Below are 23,752 nucleotides of genomic sequence, written 5' to 3'. Positions count from 1 at the left end.
ATTTAGTTTGCCTGTCCCCTTCCCTTAAAATTTGAACTCACAGCATATTATCCTTTTAAATATTTGTTCAACTGTTTTTCAAAACTATTTACCAGAGCTCTTCTTCAGCTTGGTACAGCTCAAAATCTAGTCTCATTCACCAATAGAAGTTGATCCAATGAAAAGATGATACTTCACTTACCTGGTCTCTTGGATATTATAATTATTATTTGGTTACCATGGTAGACTGAGGGTCACGTTTTCAAAGTGCTCCCATAAAATTTTCAAGAGTATCTGTTTTTCCAGGCACAAAACCCTGTATTTTTAATGCAGAACATTAATTGCACATGCAAATGATAAACTGAATATGAAATTTATTATTCTGGCTGTGCATAATGGAAGTGTTTCCTAATTTTTTGAGTACACTTAAGAAGGCACACAGAAGATTTCACCCTTGCTATCCATGAATTAACTAGCAACAGAGATCAGCTATAAACTTAAAGACTTACTAACAAGAAAGCTACATCCAGTTGCCTCTCCCTATCACTGATTCTAAATAAATGATTAGGGTTCTTAAGATTCAGGAACCACATATTTATGCCAGTGTTCAATAAATCAAGTGCAAAGGTTAGGGATGATAGGAAGGGGAATCCAGCCTTTCTGACTTACTAATGAGGATGAAAGTAAGTTAACAGAAGAAGTAAGGTATTTTTTTAAAATGGCAGCACAAAGGTGGAAGGAAGAAGTGGAGACTGAAACCATTATGCTATTCAGAAAATAATCACCAAAGCAACGTGAAAAGGGAATGATAGCAAAACATATACAGTGCAAATTATTATAGGCAAAGCTGGTAGCATCACCTGCAGTTAAGGTTGCCTAACACTCTCCATTGTAAGACCCTGATTTCATTTGTTTATAACTTTGCCAAAAACTTTAATTTTTCAAACTAAAACTTTACACACTTAATGTTGGCCTCGGTCTGATTTGATTTTTTTTTTAAAGTTTCAGCTAATTTTCACCATTTCAGCTAAGTTTCACAATTTCTGAGACCAATTTAAGGAAAAATACAGTTTGCACCTCCATGCCTTGGAGCGAGGGCTTGAAATTTGCACAGGGGACGACATACTGGTGACAGGGATGTGCCTTTTGCTGTTCATGTAAAAATTAACTGAAATTTGGCCAAGTTATAAGCCTCTTTAAAAAATCTCAATTTGCACACATTCAACACAGATATGTTAAAGCTTGGCAGCTAACTCTACTAAGATTTTGTCTGCTCCAAGCATGCTCCATATCAGAGCTCCACGGGCTGAGCAAGATTTTCCCTACAATTACTCTTCCCAGCAGCTGGGGGCTGCCACAGTATGGGCACAGGAAATGAAAGCAGGGAGATGGTTTCTCAATGCTCCTGCTGCTGGCAGTGCGTGCACTATACCAAACCTGGAGTAATAGTAAGAGGAAGCAGCCTGAGGCAGGGGTGGCTTTAGTGTGGGTTCATTTGCACTTACAGAAATCATGAAACCAAAGTGCCAAACTTGAGTGGGACTTTGACCACATGTTCCAAATCACAATGCTCAGAGTGGGGAACCAGCCCCAACCCCATGGGATAGGAGTTGCTGCTCGGTCTCCAGACCCTCACCTCCTGGGCCTTTCTTCCGCACTGGATCTGAGTTAGGGTTGCAGTGCCATGGTGGAAGGTGCTGCTGTGGGTGGTTGGTGATCCCTTGACTACTACTCAAAATCATGTCCAAGAAGAGTTTAGTGTAGTGCACCCATTGAACTGGAAAGCTACGTCCACCACTGAGTGGAGGAGAAGGTAGAATGCTGCAGGAGCCAGAGGGTAGGAAGTAGCAAAAGAGAAGAGCCAAAGGATGGAGGGAAGCAGAATGGGACAGAAGTAGGGGAGGAGAACAGGAGCCACTGGAGGAGTGGATAACAGCAAGAGGAGGAAGAGGGGCTAGGGGTCTATAGGTACAGGAGGAGGAGGAGGAGGAGGAGGAAAGGAGCTAGATCATTTTGGGGGGATGAATAGGAACAGAACAGAAGTGGGCAGGAGCTGGAAGTTGATCGGAGCAGCAGGGGGCAGAGACAGACTGGAGCAGTGGAGTCTATAACCGTTAGAACACACTCCCCTCCAGAATTTATAATTGATCCCAGGAGCCCTGTCTCTCTACATGCCTCGGATATCAGCACACAAGCTGTGAAATCCACCGGCAAAGTGTATAGCTCATCCCCCTCTAGTGTCTGCTACCAGTTATTCCATTACTTCAAGTGGTAGAGTTCTATTTTGTGGATATAAAGGTCAAAACCCTGTTGACCAAACCTGCAGGTTGATATGGTTCCACATGACAGAATTGGGGGGGGGGCGGGAGGGGGATTCTTTCAGTTTTGTTTTTATCCTGGGTATCAGGGAGAGGACCAGACTGAAAGGTGGCTTATGTTTTCCCCAAGAAACTAACATTCCTTCTCCCCTCTCCAATAAGATTTTTCTTTATTTTACACCCTGTTATTTTACTCCAAAATCTAGTTGCTAGCTTCAAAGAAAGAAAACATCCCTGACACAGGTTCCAACTACCATCCTTTTGGTTAATAGACAAAATGAGTTTGTCTTTTGCACCACAGAGACAAATTAGTATAGTGAACAAAATCAGCACTAAAATTCATCTTTTTGGTACTCAGCGAGACACCACTTCCATTGCTCCCACTGCTGACAAACAAAACTATCCTATATTCTCTACATCAAAGTACATCCCTATTCCAGTAAGCACTGAAGCACATGCTTAAGTGCTTTCCTGCATAAAGATGTTTTCCTAAATCAGGGCCATAGTTCTCACTGATTCAGTACACAATATACTAAAGTTCAAATGCTTCCTAGCCCTTCTAAATGTTATCTTAAACTTAACTTCAATTGTCAAATGGTGGTGGTAGTTATGGTTGCATTAGACTTCCATTGTGACAAACTGTATATGACTGTTTATCATTATACCTAAAGTTACACTTAAAACTATTACAGGTAAGACAATATTTTAGCCCCTGTGGAAGAAATTCCTCACATTACCCAACATAATGTCTCCAGCTGATTGCAGAACAGGACTGACAGACTTCAGAGGACATGGTAGAGTGGTAGGCAAAACTGGCAAAAAATAAGCGGACCCTCAATACTCTACCAAAATATAAAGAATCCCCTGGAAGAAAAACAAAACAGTAATTTCTACTGATTGCTTTTGCGGTTTCTGATTACATCATTAGGCATTATAGTCAATTCCCATTAAAAAGACAGATTCTCCTGACATCTTAAGAAATAAGGTAGTGGCATATGCATTTTGAAAATTTAGCCTGTCTATTCTAAGATAAGCATGCGCAGCTCCTATTGACCTCAATGGGAGTTTTGCATACATACATGAGGGCTGATTTTGTCTCTTCTGTAGCTGGAAAGTTGCGGGGGCGGGCATTGCTTGTAATTATAAACTACTTTTAATTTGATGATTTAATAACTCCTACCTTATCAAAGAAAAAACATTAAAAAGAAACTTACAATGTAATTAGAATGTATTTACTTAAATATAAATTGACTTAGAATGTTTCAATTTTTCTTTTAAAATAATTTTTATGGTCAATAGCTTTGTTTATATTTTTCTTTTTTATTGCCTTCAGCTTTTGCATTAACAATTTTTTTAAAAGCCTCTCAGACATTAATTGTTATTTCAGTATTTAATTATTTTGGGCTAGATTTTCATCACTGATCAGCTCTGCTCAAATTATGACTCCAGCTGCAAGAGGGGCAAGATTCATTTCTACAATTTAATATTTGTATTACAATACAGCCTGGATCACTCAAACCAACAGGGGCCACGCTATGCTAGGTACATACAAAAGCATAACATTCCCTGCCCCATAGGGCTTCCACTCTAAACAGGCAAAGCATGGGAGGGGAAACAGAAGCACAGTGAGGTAAAATGACTCATCTGAGATATCACAGCAGGTTATATGTAGAAGTGAGAGTAGAACTCAGGTCTCCTGAAACCCAGTTTAATGTCTTATCCACTTGACCACACTAACCCCCCTTGAGCTACCTGCCCAATCCTGTTCCTAGGGAACAACTCAGCAAGGTGGGGGCAGAGATGGGTGGGAAATGGGACTCCCTCTTGGTCAATGGTCCTCAAACTTATTTGAATGTGTCCCCCTTCTTTGTGTTTGTAGTGGTTTATGCTCCTCCCTTGGGCATCCAACCAGCAGCCGCTGCTCTCTGGCCGCCCAGCTCTGAAGGTAGCACCGCCACCAGGTATGGTATTGCTGCCCTTACTTCTCCACTGTTGCTGGTGGCGGCGCTGCCATAAGAGCTGGGCACCTGGCCAGCAGCCGCCACTCTCTAGCCACCCAGCTCTAAATGTGCACAATATTTTTTTCCCCCCTAAAGCTTCTCTCCCCACCCTGAATATATTCTGCACACCTCCCAGTTTGAGGACCTCTGCTCTGGCTCAGCCCCATCTCTCCTACTCACTGGTCAGGTGCACAGTGGGGAGTAAATTACTCCATGAAAAAGGTGAAGCAACTCACTTCTCTCAGAGCAAGGAAGGAACTGTGATTCTGAGCCATTATTCATTCTATAGCCTTTTTCTGAGGTGGTACAACTGCATACTATCTTGTTCAGGGCAGATTGTAAATTTACAGTCTAGTCTTATGTAAGTTATGACTTGTAATAAATGCATAACTAAAATCATGGGAGCATTTTGTGCCATTGATTTTGTAACAATTGATTTATATGCAGAGTTCTGCTTAAAAATCAACAGTAGTACATTGTGGCCCAAAATATTTTATAATCCTATTTCAAAATAGTTTCATTTTTCATCCTCGTTAAGCAGGTAATCTTGAATTCATTGACAGATCAAGTAATACATACCTGCTCTTGTTACTAGCCTTCAAAAGTTTTTAACTTTTTCCCACTGCTGCGAATTTGATTAAGAACAAGGTAGAAACATCTTCAGCATGAAGATGAAAATCTGTGTTTTGGACATTTCAAGCCAAATCTTACTCACAGGATTTGGCTCTTGGCTGCAGGCATTTTGCAACTAAAAGTACATGTAGTGAAAAAAGATAAAAACTTACCTTCCAGAGACAATCAAATACAGTAGCTGTAGTCCTTGCTTTATTCTTTTTCTCTTGTACATAGGGGGAGGGGAAGGAGAAGAGAAGAGAATTTATAGCATTCTTTTGAAATTACAATATTTCCATTTTAGTGTTATATGACTCTAACCAAATGAAATAAAGAGGTTAAAACTTTGATAGTGTAAAGGGCAGCAAGCTACCACAAAATATATTATCTCTATGGGGAAAAATGGTGGTTTGCTATTCTGATCTATTATCTAAGTAAAAATTCTCCAGAGTCCCTTCATTACTGCAAACATGGCTGTACTGGGCTAAACTCCTTCTGTCCTAGACTAAACCCACAGTTCGTAGTGATTAGGGTGTGGTGAATTTATAACTACTGCAATTGCACCAAGGGCCTAGAGGCTTTTAGTTAAGATACTGTGCAGCAGTCATTACAGATGTAGTGTTATTTTTAAAAAGCGTTGTGCCATTTAACTTTTAAAACAGATCAAAACAAAGGTAAACATTTATCAATGCAAACATTTTTTGTAGAATGTCTACAATACACTTTTGTCAAACAGGTCAAAGGTATCAAATAACTAAAGTATAGTTCTTCTGTGAAAGGCAGAAAGAAAATCGTTCAGAAAATCTAAAAAGAAAAGCATTAGCAAATGTATACTAGAATCTTTTGCAATATAACTGAAAAACAAAATAGGTGTTACTACTGGCCTTTAATTATAAGGACATAATTGCAATACTTAAAAATGAATCTCCCATCTATTTCTTTATTTTAAATCAAGAAATACTCATATCTTAGAATGGCAGTGCTCATAATGTCTCTAAAGTACTGTAATAGTTTGACTTTGACCTTTATTGACTATGTTTACAACCAAGGAGATAGTTGAAAAAAAAATCTACTTGCGTATGTCAAAGATACTAACCATCTATTTGCTTTCTTTTTTAATTTAGTGAAAGCACCGGTATACTGACTGAAAAGCAGGTCAAAGCTACACCCCTCCTGGTAAATGGTAAATCAATCTGTTAAGCAAAGACTGAGATAGATTCAGTTATGGATGTACATCTACATGTCTGCTTGCTTTCCACATCACGAGTCACTCTTGAAAAGGTTTTTGATACAGAAGGATATAATAAAATAAACACAATAGAAAATAAAAGTTGACTATAGAGAATTTCTGCCTTATTAATTTGGTAAACAATTGTATTTTTTTGATAGATAAATATGTGTCAGTTGCATTCATTGTCCCAATGTACCCATAAGAACTAAGTTGTCCAAGTCTAATATATGCCCCAAATACACACACTACAAACTTCCATGATATTTATGATACAAAATCCTGGCGGATAGATGTTCTTTTATATGAAAGTGGGTTATTTGCTTTTATAGATGAGTAGGAATTCTTACAATTAATAATGAACAGTTGTAAATAACACAAAGAATTGGGAGCTTAAAACAATGATAGCACACATACCCTTCTTACACGCAGTTCTTCTACTGCCTCTAGTAAACTTGTTTTAAAATCTAACAGATGAATAGAAAGCAATGTGTCTGAAGAACTTTGAAAAGTATAAGCAGGTGTCGTTGTCTTAAAGTCTCTATCCATATTTAAATTCTGTATCTGCAATATAAAAATTTATATCATCTTTTCAGATTTAGCCTTTAAAGTCTTTCACTTTCTGAAAACTTGCAAGTGTTGAAAACAATAGATATCATAATTTAGCTATTTAAACAACCATTTCTAAACTGTGAAATTAGGCAGTAATATTTAATTTGACAAAAAAATAAATCCATTGCTTATTGCTTACTTTAGAGTTTAAATATATTTAAATTGTGATTTCTTATTTATTCTTGTAGCAGGTACATGATATAACTTGAGATCTTGCTAGCTTCTGGTTTCTTTTATATTTGTTTCTAAAGATTTACCAAAAAAGTTAGAGATATACTGAATACTTTTTTCCAGAAAATATAAAACCATTAAATGATTACACATTAGTTATTATTACCATCTTTATTTTTAAAAGGATGTACAATGACGGTAGAGGACAAAAGATGTTTTTATCACTATCTCGCCATATCCCATAATTTTTCTCTTATCTTTTGCTTTGAGTCTCAATAATAAAATAAAATAAAATAAAATAAATAAAGACACTGGGTGTGAAATAGGGAAGGGACGTAGGATCCAGGTTTATGCAGATCTGGTAGCTCAAATAGCCTACAGCACTGACATGGGGAGGCTGCAGCTGCTATTTCAACCTATGAAACGGCAATTAAATTGCCAACCCCAAGAGTTCAAAAAATCATGACTCAAGCCTAAAAAATAATAATAATAATCTTTACATTGGCTTAAAAATCATAATTTTTTTTAAAAAAATGTACATTGGAGCTTTTTTCCCCACAACCATGACTGCAATAAAAACTTACTTTTTAAAAATGAAAACTGAGATTTTCTAATGGTCACTTGACTACAGGAACTAGGGCTTTAAGTAAAACACTAAATTATAATATAAAATTCTCACTATGAAATTGCAAGATTTGGCAACATAGTCGCTGCAGGGGCTGACATGTAGCACTGCTCCTTATGCTGATTTGGCAGTGGATTTCATCTACTCTACTATTCCCCTCCCTTACCCTTGTTTGTAGTGCTGGTCTCACACACCAATACAGATTCATATTACTGCCACTATTGGGGCAGCCTGTTTGGAGTGGGGATGATAATGGTGAGTTATAGTACTTTTCTCAGATTACCCAGTATTTTGCCTTATTTATGGAACAGAAGTAATTGTAGATATAGTGGATGCACTTCTAAAAATTTCCTTCTTTTTCAAAAGGTATTTTTTATATCAGCAGCCCAAAATAGCCAGAATGCAGAGTGCTCTAGCAACACCTCCTCCATACCATACCAGTTAATCCCAGGACCACACTTAACACCTCCCTATGCTGGGGCTCCAAAGGTCATGGGGGGATGGAGGGGGAGACAGAGTACAGCAACATGGAATCCTCCTTGGGGAATTCCCAATTTGTGTCATGAGGCCAAAACATGAGCCAGAATCAGTGCCACTGTTCCCTCTAAGCTGTGCGCATGTGCACATGCACACAGATGCTAAACCCTGCGCACAGGGCGAAACACTGTGCGCACAAAAAATGAAATAGTACATCGGAGCCAGGCCAAAATACCATTTACGGGAGACTTTTGACATTATTCACCCACCATCTATCAACGCAGCCAGATTCTACTAGCTGGCAAGGGAGGGGGGAAGGGAAAGGAGAGCAAAGAATCGTACCCCTCCCCGCCAGCATTTCGAAGGTGGAAAGTTGATCACGTCGGGACGGTCGGGACCCACACATATCCTTGTAGTCTGTTCATTTGGCTATGTTCAAACTCAAGTACATGCGAATAAGTCAAAATGCCTGGCCGTATTTGCTAAGGAACGTCAAAGATTTCCCAGAAATGAACAAAGGTAAGTGTTGTTTTCATGATTGAGATCTTTCAAAGGCATTGGACTTCATACATTTACTCATGATGTTTTACCATTTTCCCACATTTTTTTGCCGCAGATGCATGGACATGATTGGAGCTATGCACAAACTTCCAGTATCCTGATCTGAATGATCTCCCGTTTGCCCTTTTGTCGAGTCACGCTGTTAAGCGCATTGAAATAGTAGCCATATAATAAAAGTATTAATTTTAAAGAAACCAATCTGGTAAAAAAATCAATCCCAAAATGTCACTGTCTAGAGGTCTAAAGCGTAAAAGAACAGTGATTTCATTTAAATCTGGATGGCTGGATGAGACTATAGAGACTGTTACACCGAAGTCACATAGTGTAATGCTTGTTAAACTTCGTGAAATATTCACATATGATGAGGACAACGGAGTGGTTTGTATATATTGTCAAGATGCCAGAGCTTCGGGAGAATTTTTAACAGGAATAATTTGGAACGATGTATGGAAGTTGGATTTCTTTAAGCGTCATCTGTCAAATAAGTCTCATATAAATGGTGTAACAAGACTTAGAAACAAAAACCCTTCCTTACAGAGTGGATTGCTTGGCAGGATTATTGAAAGTCCAGCTGAAAAACAGAGGAGGCAAATTAATCTTGAACACAAGCACTCAAACCCAGAAGAAATCAAGGTACTTATTGACAGTGTGTTGTTGGCTATTAAAATGAACAGCTCAATGTTTTCTGTTCAGGATATTAATGACCATTTGGAAAAATATGTGCACGTACCAGCAAGCTGGAGAAGTAAAAATTATGCTTTTGAATTTCTTGAAATTATCAACTGCATTGTACAAAATAACCTCATGCATGAAATACCATCGGCAATGTTTCATACTCTAGCTGTTGATGAAAACACTGATATATCCATTAACAGATACTTGATATTCTACTTTAAATATAGATCCATAAATTGTGCAGACTATAAAACTTCGTTTGGTGGACTATTACTATTGCAAGAATGTGATGCTGTTTCAATAGTGTCTGCAATCAAAGAGTTTTATAAAAAACACCAACTTGATCTAATGAAAATGGTGATGTTCACATCTGATGTTGCCTCCGTCAAGTTGGGCAAACTCAACGGCGTGGCGGCTCAGCTGAAACGTGATATTCCACACTTAGTCCAGCAACATTGCATTGCACACCGGGAAGACTTGGGGATTTCCGATGCATGGAAAGAGGTCAAGCTGATAAGAGACATCGAAACCTTAATGAGAACTGTCTAAACAGTGTTCTGTCAGTCAACCAGGAGAAAATGCAAATTTTAGGAAATAGTGGATGCTTCTGAATGTGAGTCAGCGGCTTTCAGGCCACTCAATGAAGTGCGCTGGTTATCTAGGCACTTTGCACTTTGAGCAATTATTCGCAACTATAATCCTCTTCTGGAATATTTTGAGCAAGACAAAAGATACTGATCCAGTTTCTAAATACTGCCACAAAACGCTGAATACCATGGAATACCGAATAACATGAGAAGTTTTGAATGATGTTTTGTCGGAGCTGGCTTCACTATCCACGCTGCTCCAGAAACGGGGCCTTACACCTCTTAAAGCATTTCACCTTGCCAGAGGTAAACTAAACAAGATCAGAAGACAGTACCTTGGAGGTTCAGTCTTATGGAGTGACAAAGTTAAGGCTCTTTTAGATATGAGCTCTCAAGAAAATAATGAAATTGATACCAGTTCCATAATAACTTTCATAAACATCTGGTGTGCACATTTGGCAGACAGGTTTCCAGAGGATGAAGTCCAGGAGTGGCCTGCTTTTGATTGTGCAGCAGAAGTTAAGTATGACTTCAATTTTGGAATTCATCAGGTCAAATCCCTAGGTTCAAAATACAAAGACTTTTTTGCTGAAGAGATTGTTATAGTCAGTCAGTACAATGACTTCAAATTTGCAGTAGCCGAAAGAATCAAAAGCCAATTGGTTTTAAGTTTCCCAGATGTGATGACATTTGCTCACCAGAATGAAGAGTTTCAGGATCTTGCAAAGTTGATGAATATTGGAGGAACATTCCTAGCACCAAGTGCAGACTGTGAGTGTGGCTTTAGCTTAATGAACACTCTAAAAAACAAACTACAGAATCATTTACAAGTAGATCATTTGAACATGCTGATGTGTATTAAGAGTTACCAGCTGGATGGAGGATTGATAGATCTGGACAGAGTTTATATTGAATGGGCAAATGAAAAAGATAGCAGGGAAAAACAGTAAGGTTAGTTTAGCAGTTTTTGACATTTTGACCAATAAGGAAATTAAAATGCATTTGTAATTACATATCTTATTCTTGGCTGATAATCATTTATTGATATTTTTTAGGAAAATTTTAAATTTAAAACACAAACTCTTGTTTTTCTTTTTTTACTTATGATGTCTCTATCTGAAAACCCATATACATTGACATAATAGCATACTTATTAAATTGCCTTTATTACATGTTTATCAAAATCTTTTCGGACAGGTGTATAGAATGAAAGGTGAAAGTGGATACCAACGGGCAGAAGCCTATGGACTGATAATGATCTTGGATTAATATGTGCTTGATATATGCTCATGATTGTCTATAAAAAAAAGATCATACAGCGTAATGCTTAAAACTAACTTCTGCTTCATGAAGAAAAGTTAAATTTCCTTTTTCTAAATATTTAAAAATGACATTTATAAAATAACAAGGTGTAAACTATTATCATCACAAATTGCAAATTAAAACTTTTTAAATGTATAAGCATTTTACTCGCTTGGGTGCATTTGCCTCATGGTGCACAAATTTGAACTCTGCTTCAAAAATTTGCACAGAAGAAATTTTTTTGCACACACGGCCTGTCAAAAATTAGAGGGAACATTGATCAGTGCCTAAGGCCTTGTTAACTGATGGCTAAAACCATAATATAAACACACCCTGAGTTGCTTGGGGAAGGGATTGTAGGTGTGATTATTTTCTCAATTATACCACTGCAAATCAGGAGTAATTCTAATGAACTCACTGAAGTTACACAAGGGGGGGGGAGGGGAAAAGAGGAGAATCAGGCCCAGTATTGTCTTCTGTCTTATACAGCACCAATAATACTGTCAGCACTGGATAATAAATTATCAATAATAATAAAAAAAAGTACTTAAGTTTCCACACCTGTCATAAATATAAAGGGAAGGGTAAACCCCTTTGAAATCCCTCCTGGCTAGGGGAAAACTCCTCTCACCTGTAAAGGGTTAAGAAGCTAAAGGTAACCTCGCTGGCACCTGACCAAAATGACCAATGAGGAGACAAGATACTTTCAAAAGCTGGGAGGAGGGAGAGAAACAAAGGGTCTGTGTGTCTGTCTATATTCTGTCTTTGCCGGGGATAGACCAGGAATGGAGTCTTAGAACTTTTAGTAAGTAATCTAGCTAGGTACGTGTTAGATTATGATTTCTTTAAATGGCTGAGAAAAGAACTGTGCTGAATAGAATAACTATTTCTGTCTGTGTATCTTTTTTGTTACTTAAGGTTTTGCCTAGAGGGGTTCTCTATGTTTTGAATCTAATTACCCTGTAAGGTATCTACCATCCTGATTTTACAGGGGGGATTTCTTTATTTCTATTTACTTCTATTTTTTATTAAAAGTCTTCTTGTAAGAAAACTGAATGCTTTTTCATTGTTCTCAGATCTAAGGGTTTGGGTCTGTGGTCACCTATGCAAATTGGTGAAGCTTTTTAACCAACATTTCCCAGGAAAGGGGGGGTGCAAGTGTTGGGAGGATTGTTCATTGTTCTTAAGATCCAAGGGTCTGGGTCTGTAGTCACCTAGGCAAATTGGTGAGGCTTTTTACCAAACCTTGTCCAGGAAGTGGGGTGCAAGGTTTTGGGAAATATTTTTTGGGGAAAGACGCGTCCAAACAGCTCTTCCCCAGTAACCAGTATTAGTTTGGTGGTGGTAGCGGCCAATCCAAGGACAAAGGGTGGAATATTTTGTACCTTGGGGAAATTTTGACCTAAGCTGGTAAAGATAAGCTTAGGAGGTTTTTCATGCAGGTCCCCACATCTGTACCCTAGAGTTCAGAGAGGGGGAGGAACCTTGACAACTCCATTAACAAAATATATGTAGAATTAAAGGACCAAATTTTCAAGAGTAGAAGCTGAAATCTGCTGGCAAAATCCATGTGTAAAAAAATGTATCCATATTAAGCACCATCAAATGGCTGTTTGAATGTGCAAACAAATATTGTGCAAGTAACCAAACTCTGTACTTTAATTTACACAGTTACACATTCATTTTCGCACAGAGAATACAGGCTTAATTATTTTTAATTTACAAAACTGGCACTAGAATTCAGGACAGACCAATCCTTATTTGGCCAAAACTCCTACTGAATCCAAAACGGCACAATCAGCCCCCACCCCTCAATAATAAATGCAAATAATTTTTCTTTTCTTCATTACTTGAAATGACCCCAGATTTCAGAGGTACACCACAAATATATAAAGCAGTACAAGGAATACAACTTTCTAGACTATTTTACTGTTAGAGAGGTCATCAACAGTTACATAACTAAAAGACCCTACTCTCATGTCATAGTAGATATAAAACTATTGAGTCCATCTTTAATCATGTTATGTCCTGATTTAAGACAAGATTTTGTGACTATAAAGTAAAATGAGGAGACCTGATACATGCTCCAGTTCCAATACCACAGTCACATAAGGCTCACTCTTTGGGCTAGATCCACAAAAGTACTTAGTTGCCTAACTACCTCTGTAGGCACCTAATGTCTAATGACTTTCCCAAAAACACTGCTTAGCTGCCACCTAACCCAGTAGATGCCTAAATATTCCCCATGAACATGTGCAAAGCCACTTAAATCCTGGAGCTACCCCCAGCTTAACAAGTTGCTTGGAAGTTGGAGCCCAAGCTCACATTTAAGTCCCTGCAGGATTTTTAAACTAGGCATTCCACCCATTGCCTACTGAATCAAGCCCTACTCAGGCATTCTCAAAGCATGCCTACTAAACCAGTTCTCCAAAGAGGGGAATTTTACATGTGTGTATCCCAGATTCAAACTCCTACTTTGCCTGATTTGACACAGGGACTTGATCCCAGGTTTCCCTATCTCCTAGAAGAGTACCCTAACCTCTTGGGAGGTGAAGACCTGGGTTCAGGTCTACTGGCTATTCTAGGGTGGGTCTCTCTCGATCTCTCCTGTTGAAGCTGTTCTACTTTGTATAAATAATTAAATATGCATTGGGCCAGATGGACAGACTGACTCTTACAGCCTGGTGGTTCAGACATTTCCTATTCCAATGAAGATTTAATCATTTATACAAAGTGGAACAACTCCACCAAAAATAAAGAGAGAGACTCACCCACAAAATACCCAACAGCCTGGTGGTTAGGGCATTCTCCTGGGAGGTGGGAGATCCAGATTCCAATCGCTGCTCTGCCTGATTTTGAGCAGGGACTGGAACCCAGTCTCCCACCTCACAACAAAGTGCCTTAACTATTGGGCATAATGGAGGGGAAGGGGTCTCTCTCTCTGGTTTTCCCCAAAAAAGAGGTGAGGGAGAGGGTTCATGGCTCAGAGTCCCTAGGAGAGACAGGAGCATAAAAGCCCATATCAATGGAAGTTAGCCACCTAAGTATCTTTATGAATCTAAGCCCTAAGTCCCATTGCTTTCCTCTGCATTTTGCTCCTCGCTAGCTTAGATTGCTCCCCAAACAACTTGCTCCCCTCTGAGGGCACCTATCTTAGGCCCCTAACTGTCCTCCCAGGCATTATATTGGGAACCTGGGTACCTATCTCAGGCCTGAGGATTCCACTAGGCAGCAGGATGCCTAGGCACTGAAACGCTGAGTGTTACAACATCTAAGTCCCTTTGTAGACCTAGACCTCTGAGCTTTGGAATTCCACCAGCTTCAGACATGAGGATGCTAATCCAAATAGGAGAATCTTGTGTGTGGTATGTTTAGAGAAAAATTAATTCCTGTGAAAAATTCTGTACACAAAGAAAGTGATGGACTAATTTAGGGCCCAATCCTGCAAAGGCTGATGCATGTAAATAACTTGAATCACGAAAGTAGCCTCACTTAAGTCAATGAGCAAAGTTATATGTGTTAGTCTATGCAGGATAGAGTCCAATTCCTTGTTAATCAAAAAAGCAATTTTGGGAATTATTTTGTCAGTGATTTTTTTTTAAAATCAACTTTATCATTTTTAAGGGATGGAAGAAAATGGACCTGAGGCATCCACTGGCTTTCCCTCACCCAACTGATCCCAGCAAAGGCACTTGACAAGGAAAGCTTCACATCCCGAAGGCAGCGAGTCAAGATAAAAGCTTTTCCAAGTGGAAGCTCAGAAATTTCACTCATCCCTCCATTGTGAGGTATCAATTTCTTATGTATAATCTGCACTCATTCTGCAACAGGGAGGTCAGGCAAGCCTCCTTTGAGACTGCCACAAAATGCTCTGTAAGAAACCACTGGAAACTGCAAAGGTATGATGCATATTATACCCTACTCCCTCTCCTCATTCTCCAGGCTGAGTGTGATACTTGTGTGACCCTCCCCACCAGTCAGAGGAATATGAGAACTTGACCATTTGCTCTATAATTTGTTGAATAGATGATGCACAGCAAAAAGAAAAGCAAGCAAATTACTGACAGAAAACATCTGATGAAGTTTAAAGTTAATAAATTCATATTATATTAAATTATTAAAACATGTTTTTAAAGATTGAAAATAATCAGATGTATATTGGAATGACAAATTAAATGTCTACTATAAACATCTCAAATTAATACAACTGTTTAAAGCCATAAAAACCACAAGATAAACAATACTGCGTGTCATTTGGTATGATAATACAGAAATTGTTTCTTGTGCAATAAAAAATGTCCCTAAAGAAATATATTCTCCTTCTATTCTTGGCCACAAACATGCTTGTCACAGAGTTGGAGTAAAAAAAAGCTTAAAAAGTTTACAATGTGCATCTTTAAGACAACATTATAAATATGAAAAAAATAAAAATGATAAAGAATGATTAAAATCCCCACTTTGAAGCATTCACTGCACTTGCTTTTCTATTATGTTTTTATGTTTAACAAATATAACATGATAAAATGACGTTTTTTAAAACACACATTATTAAATCTGTTTATTAAAACACACTTATAAAAACCTTTATGGCACTTAAATATGAACATTTATTAAAAATTACATCTTAAATACCCTACACTAGAAAGTAAGTTATCCTATGAGCCTGGTAGGGGTCAGGGTAATAACACAGAATGGACAAATTACACTGTCATTCCACTTAAATTATTTAAGTTATTTAATTTGACCTGTAGATAGTCTCTTGTCTTCTCATCATGCCTGACTTTTAAGTGGGAGGTCTTCATTCATGATGATCCTTTAATGGAAGCAAAGCTTTCTCCATTTAACCCATAGTGTTATCAATCATGTATAGGGATAAATGAGCCTGTAAGATTTTGCCAGTATCACAAATGACACTGTGACCGGAGGCCAACATCTTTATTTGCTTCTCCAGTGATTCACTTCAGCAGATATTAAGCAATTTTATAATCCATGAAAGGCAAAATTAAAGGACACCATCCATAAAACAGAATAATTCCTATCAGCAACAAAGTGATGTCTGTATTATCTTATAAATTATATGGCCATACAGTGTGGTAATGTAATGAAGTAAAGATGGTAATAATCAAATGCCTAGGGCAAACGCTAATATGCATTTAATCACACAGCATGAAGCCATTTGTCACTACACTTGAATGCATGTGTACATAAAATACGAGTCACATCTTTATTGTTATAGTATAACAGCATTAATTTCACACTATCATTTTACCACAACTGGTAGGTTTTGATATTAGATAAAACTTCTGATCATTACAATTGATAAAAATATCTTTTAAAAGAAATAATGATTTAAAAGTATAAATTTTCTTTTTTTAAACTTAACAGATTTGTCTGAAAAACTTCTGCTTTTTTAAAATATTACAGTAACATTACAAGAAACTCAGATACCTTTAGTTATGCCCTGTATGGCTTTTCATGACACTTCTGTGCAAGCTGAATCAATTAAATAAGTAGTACCCCTTCACACATAATTATGCTTATTTATTTGGTTGCTGGTGAGTATAAGCTCACTGAGAAAAGCCATGTAAGGCATTTGCCCTAAGGAAACTGGATCTTTGTATGAAAAATGCTTGTAAATGTTATATCCCAGTGAAGTGTGCGCAGGTTTAGCAACCAATCCTGCTTTAACTGAAATAAAGAAATACAGCTGTTAAGGGGGAAAGTTTTCCCAGATTTACCTGTTCCAAACTAATAGCTTCCAACCCCAGGGTTGCCCACAGGAACATGGCTACCCCAATCCTGTGTTATAGCTACAACTGTGGAAAATATTGAGTCCATCACCAATGGGGGCACTTGGGGAATTAGCCCCCTGGGCAGGGTGAAACAGCAAGCAGGCTGCAGACCCTGGACAAGGCAAGGTAAGCAAAGAGTCTATAGGTCTTACTTCCCTCTGGGCTGGGACGTACAGCAGGCAGTAGCCTCCTCAGTGGGTGGTGGCTGGGCTTCCCCCATGGTCTCTGCAGTCAGTGAGTCGCCTGGAGCATAGTCAGGGACTTTGGGCTTTACCGCCAGGAGCATCACGGGTACCTCCGCAGGAACCGACGGTGTACATCCTTCCTCCTCTGTCACCCACCCCGATTGAGCTGACTGCCTCCTTTTATCTGGACCAGTGCAGGGTTGGTACACCCCATCATATTTTCTTATATTCTATTTTTAATTAAAATAGACATGGTGAGGTAGAGTGGCTATTTGCTTTCCAGTGGCCGGACCAGCAAGGGAGAGGGTGCCCCAAGTAAAAGACTGTATGTACACAGGGATAGTCCGAGAAACCTCCATAGAGATTGTAGAACTGATCAGTGTTTTTAATTGTTCACTTTATTAATATAACTTCATAAGCAAAGTTTTATAAATGAAACAACATTCATTCATAAAACCGGTTACCCCAATAACTGGCTAATCGAGTTTCACTTTCAATCCAATTGCTGCTTAAATCGCTGAAACTTACACTGTTTCAACATTGTAACTTCTGCTCACTGTCATTCCTTACACTTTTCCATATTGTAACTCAAACTCCATTTTAACTTGTCCCAAACTCCATTTTAAAACGCTCACTTCATTTTGTAAAAGCTTGCTGCAACCTTCATTTTTGCAAAACCCTGCTGTAATCTTATTAGTTTAGTTTAGATGTGTGAATGAGGTATGTATGGATGATGGAATCTACCTCCAGCCCCAGCCTGTCCTGATGAAATAAAGTGTAAACACCCAACGGCTGAAGATGCAGACAACAGCCCTGACAAAGTAAGGGGAGTCCACCCTCAAAAGAAAAGAACAAAAGTACAATTGAAGAAACGTCAAAGCCAGGTCCTAGGCTGAAAGTCATGTCTGCAACTGATGAGTGATCAATCACACCGGACCCAGAGGCAGCGTGACACAGCAAGACCTATAGACTCTGGATTCAAACTAAAGCTGATAAAAAGGATGGGTGAGATGGAAGACTTTGAAGGGTAACATTCTGCTGCCAACATGGAAAGGCATCGGTGCATGCCCAACAGAGACCCAGCTCTTCCTTGTGCCCGGCTTTCTTGGCCAGTTAGCCGCCACAAGCTATGAACCCAAGCCACGAACTCAAGCTAGATTCAGGACTGGTAACTATACAGCAGCTGCAGAACCTGTGTGTGTGTATGAACGAACGTATGAATGAATGTGAAACTGGATGAAATGTTATAGCTATAACTGACTGCCTACTATGATTCTTTTTGTATTCACAATAAATGTGACATTTTGTCTTATCCCCTTTAGTAAGATCCTGCTGGTTTTTATTTTATTGGTATAACAAGATCTCTAGGAAACTTTCGTGGAGGCAATCTGTTGCAGAAGGTTTCTCGAGAGGGCTGCTTTATTTCTTCCACCGTGATAGGACACTTTCCCATGCTATTCCAGTATTAATTCGGCTGGCATCATCGCAGTACACAACATAGCAGAATAAGGACCCAGTCTGCACCCAGATGCTTGTGGCATCTGTTCCTTGCCGCCTTGGTTACCCTCAGGAGAGTGATATCAGCTAGGGTCACCTAGGGGAGGCAGTGGTAGTTTTCATTTCAACTGCTTGGACTGCAAACAATACTGCATGTACTCTCTCCCTTTGCGATTTTACGCCCCTTCACCCAGGGTTTCCAAAACATGGCCGTAGTTTGGATGGCAGGGGTCGGCATTGACCGTAGTAGTTTCAAGCCTCCGGCAACAGCTAGCAACAGCAGCACCAGGGAAAATATGGGAAAGGTGGGAAGAGAAATTTTATGGTGCTCACTCGCCATTGCAAGCACGCGCGCGCATACACACCTGACGGTCCAGCACTCATGCATCAGGGCCATACTCACCATGGCTGGGACAGCAAACTGGTTCAATAAATACCTTGTGTAAATCTGCCTTAAATGTCCACGAAATAAGGGGAGTTATTTTTATACAGCAACTCTGCACTAGACCCTAGGTCTGCACGGACAGTGGTTGCTTTGTGCTTTCCATGGCTTACAGCTGAAAGCGTAGCCTTTGGCTCTTCTTCCACACCAGTAGAGAGGCTCTCCCAGACAAGACAAAGGAGAAAGAGAATGCATGATGTTGTTTCATTCTGGCAACCAGGTCTTGCATTTCTTTGTTGCACTGTTTGCATTTTGCATGCATGCCTGTCTTACCCACAAGTAGAGGAACTTCATTAAAATATTCCCAAACTGGGTCTCTTTTACAGCCTGCTGCCATTATAGGTTTTCCCTTCTAGTGAGAGAATGGTATGGTAGATCTCAAACCAATGAAGCCTATACTCAGAAAGACCTAAAGACTTCTGGAATATGCTTCTCAAACAGTTTCACTTTTGTTTCTACTGCCTGTCCCTCTCTTCTCACATTTATCTCCAGACTTCTTCTGCTTGTCCAGATCTATTCCGCCCCCAACAATCTTCTGTTCATTGAACTTTTTGAAACTTTGCCCTTTTAGAGAGAGGTAAGGGATTGACTCTGTGTACACAAATTTGCAGAGGGACAATTGGGTTGAGGTCTGTTATTTCTCAACTCTATATATTAATTTATTTAAAAACATTTTTGCTGTTAACAAGCATGTTATCTCTAGAGAGACAAATCCACAATTTGAGAACTGCAAAACTAAGCATCTCTGATGGTATCTTCTAGACTGAGCACTGAGTCCCATGGGGTAGATAGAAAGATTAACCTAAATAATCTAGGAAGCCCCTGGAACCCCATAAAATTGGGTCCCTAATCCATGAACTATTAGAACTCATTTACAAAATGTTTCTTAAACATTACATGAATATATTGTCTCATACTATAGAAACAGAATTGATAATCCCTATTCCATGATGAGATATCTTTGAGCTATAATGTATCTTTAGATAGGCTTTTTCCTCAAAAAGCATTTTATCAAAAAAAATCCAATTTAAATTAAAAAAATCTGATTTTTTTTAAATCATTGATTTTTATCCACCCTGGACTTGAGGAGAAATAAACTAGGCTACCTATACGTGACACTGTGCTTTTCTCTCTTGGAGATCCTGGAGAATAATTTGGAGTAAGGAGAGGTTATATATATGTACAGGAACTTGAGTTCTTCAGACGTTTTTTCTCTATGGGTGCTCCACATAAGGATACATGCACTTCTATGTGTTTTTGATTAGAGATTTTTGTCAGCAGAGCCTGCAGGTACATACCTGCACCATACAAATCCTCATGCTCTGGTACAAGAATATATAATGGCTTTCAACTGCCTACCTGAGAGACCACCTCTCTTCCTCTTCAAGAAGTTCCCTTTAATAGTTTGAGTTCTTATGAAATCTTTTGAAAACTAGTTAACCTAGAAATCCAGATCTTAATTAAAACTTTCTCATAATTTTTTCTATCACATAAGCAAATTTCATAGATCTACTGAACACTAAAATGTATCTACAATACCCTCAAAATAACTCCAGAAACACTAATTTTCCTTTAATATAGTGTAGTGTATCTAAAGGTCAAGAATATGGTAGGAACACAATTACAACTTGGGAAGGGCTTTTCAAGCATACATAAACAGGATTGTGAAAAATTTAATGAAATTATTTTAACCCATTCCAAAACAAAAAATAGAAATATAAAACTCTGTTTTATCAAATTCTTTTAATTGTATATGGGACCTATAACATATTGATGTGAGATGATTTAATCCTTTCCCCACCTATCAACCTCAATATTATTTTAATTTATTTCAGTCTTTTGAGCTATTGAGAATAAGTGGAGCACTTCTACTCACATTTTATAGAACTAGAAATATCTACTAAGATCTTTTTACAGAAACCTGATCAAAATACATCTACTTGATTTTTATCAATAGAATGATACCAAAGCTTTCAGTGTTTGTTTTATACACTATACTGCCACCTAGTTGACACCATACTAAACAATGCTGCCTTCCTGTAGTTCTAATTAGGAACTCTGAGCCATATTATAAACCCTATCTGGAAATACTTTTTGGGAGACAACTATGGGGTCAGAAGCAATGCGAGGGTGACCTCACAGAACCTGTTTTCCCATCAGGGGAAGGAGATTTAGTGACACAAAAGTAGCACCAGGTGCAGACCTAGAATCCTATTTTCGACGTCTCCGTCTCAAGGAATATTTCCAAAATACCTCTGAACAACATACTAATCCACAGAGGTCTCCCTGCCAACACTACAGAAAGAGGGATTCTAGATGGACTCCTCCTGAAGGTCGAAACAGCAGACTGGACTTCTACATAGAGTGCTTCCGCCGACGTGCACGGGCTGAAATTGTGGAAAAGCAGCATCACTTGCCCCATAACCTCAGCCATACGGAACGCAATGCCATCCACAGCCTCAAAAACAACTCTGACATCATAATCAAAAAGGCTGACAAAGGAGGTGCTGTTGTCATCATGAATAAGTCGGAATATGAACAAGAGGCTGCTAGGCAGCTCTTCAACACGAGTTTCTACAAGCCATTACCCTATGATCCTACTGAGAGTTACCAAAAACAACTACAGCATTTGCTCAAGAAACTTCCTGAAAAAGCACAAGATCAAATCCGCACAGACACACCCCTGGAACCCCGACCTGGGATATTCTATCTACTACCCAAGATCCATAAACCTGGAAATCCTGGGCGCCCCATCATCTCAGGCATTGGCATCCTGACAGCAGGATTGTCTGGCTATGTAGACTCCCTCCTCAGGCCCTACGCTACCAGCACTCCCAGCTACCTTCGAGACACCACTGACTTCCTGAGGAAACTTCAATCCATCGGTGATCTTCCTGATAACACCATCCTGGCTACTATGGATGTAGAAGCCCTCTACACCAACATTCCACACAAAGATGGACTACAGGCCGTCAGGAACACTATCCCCGATAATGTCACGGCTAACCTGGTGGCTGAACTTTGTGACTTTGTCCTTACCCATAACTATTTCACATTTGGGGACAATGTATACCTTCAGATCAGCGGCACTGCTATGGGTACCCGCATGGCCCCACAGTATGCCAACATTTTTATGGCTGATTTAGAACAACGCTTCCTCAGCTCTCGTCCCCTAAAGCCCCTACTCTACTTGCGCTATATTGATGACATCTTCATCATCTGGACCCATGGAAAAGAAGCCCTTGAGGAATTCCACCATGATTTCAACAATTTCCATCCCACCACCAACCTCAGCCTGGTCCAGTCCACACAAGAGATCCACTTCCTGGACACTACAGTGCTAATAAACAATGGCCACATAAACACCACCCTATACCGGAAACCTACTGACCGCTATTCCTACCTGCATGCCTCCAGCTTTCACCCTGACCACACCACACGATCCATCGTCTACAGCCAAGCTCTGCGATACAACCGCATTTGCTCCAACCCCTCAGACAGAGACAAACACCTACAAGATCTCTGTCAAGCTTTCTTACAACTACAATACCCACCTGCAGAAGTAAAGAAACAGATTGATAGAGCCAGAAGAGTTCCCAGAAGTTACCTACTACAGGACAGGCCTAACAAAGAAAATAACAGAACGCCACTAGCGGTCACCTTCAGCCCCCAACTAAAACCCCTCCAACGCATTATTAAGGATCTACAACCTATCCTAAAGGATGACCCAACACTCTCACAAGTCTTGGGAGACAGGCCAGTCCTTGCCTACAGACAGCCCCGCAACCTGAAGCAAATACTCACCAACAACCACATACCACACAACAGAACCACTAACCCAGGAACTTATCCTTGCAACAAAGCCTGTTGCCAATTGTGCCCACATATCTATTCAGGGGACACCATCACAGGGCCTAATAACATCAGCCACACTATCAGAGGCTCGTTCACCTGCACATCCACCAATGTGATATATGCCATCATGTGCCAGCAATGCCCCTCTGCCATGTACATTGGTCAAACTGGACAGTCTCTACGTAAAAGAATAAATGGACACAAATCAGATGTCAAGAATTCTAACATTCATAAACCAGTCGGAGAACACTTCAATCTCTCTGGTCACGCAATCACAGACATGAAGGTCGCTATCTTAAAACAAAAAAACTTCAAATCCAGACTCCAGCGAGAAACTGCTGAATTGGAATTCATTTGCAAATTGGATACTATTAATTTAGGCTTAAATAGAGACTGGGAGTGGCTAAGTCATTATGCAAGGTAGCCTGTTTCCTCTTGTTTTTTCCTACCCCCCCCCCCCAGATATTCTGGTTTAACTTGGATTTAAACTTGGAGAGTGGTCAGTTTAGATGAGCTATTACCAGCAGGAGAGTGAGTTTGTGTGTGTATGGGGGTGGGGGGGATGTGAGAAAACCTGGATCTATGCAGGAAATAGCCCGACTTGATTATGTAAAGAGTTGTCACTTTGGATGGGCTAGCACCAGCAGGAGAGTGAATTTGTGTGGGGGGGTGGAGGGTGAGAAAACCTGGATTTGTGCTGGAAATGGCCCATCTGTTGATCACTTTAGATAAGCTATTACCAGCAGGACAGTGGGGTGGGAGGAGGTATTGTTTCATATTCTCTGTGTGTATATAAAGTCTGCTGCAGTTTCCACGGTACACATCTGATGAAGT

The 23,752-nt window shown here is 39.4% G+C and overlaps 1 protein-coding gene across 1 annotated transcript in view; it reads right to left on the bottom strand.

Moving 5' to 3' along the window:
• The window catches only part of CCDC73 (coiled-coil domain containing 73), a 250,798-nt gene that overhangs the window by 129,544 nt on the left and 97,502 nt on the right, over positions 1-23,752 (bottom strand). The window contains exon 6 of the mRNA XM_048852773.2: positions 6,555-6,701. Coding sequence (XP_048708730.2) covers positions 6,555-6,686 — 132 coding nt within the window. The 5' untranslated portion in view covers positions 6,687-6,701. The remainder of the gene's footprint in view (positions 1-6,554; positions 6,702-23,752) is intronic.

The sequence above is a fragment of the Caretta caretta genome, chromosome 6 (assembly GCF_965140235.1).
Source record: "Caretta caretta isolate rCarCar2 chromosome 6, rCarCar1.hap1, whole genome shotgun sequence".
NCBI lineage: Eukaryota > Metazoa > Chordata > Testudines > Cheloniidae > Caretta > Caretta caretta.
This window is presented reverse-complemented; position numbering and strand designations above follow the sequence as displayed.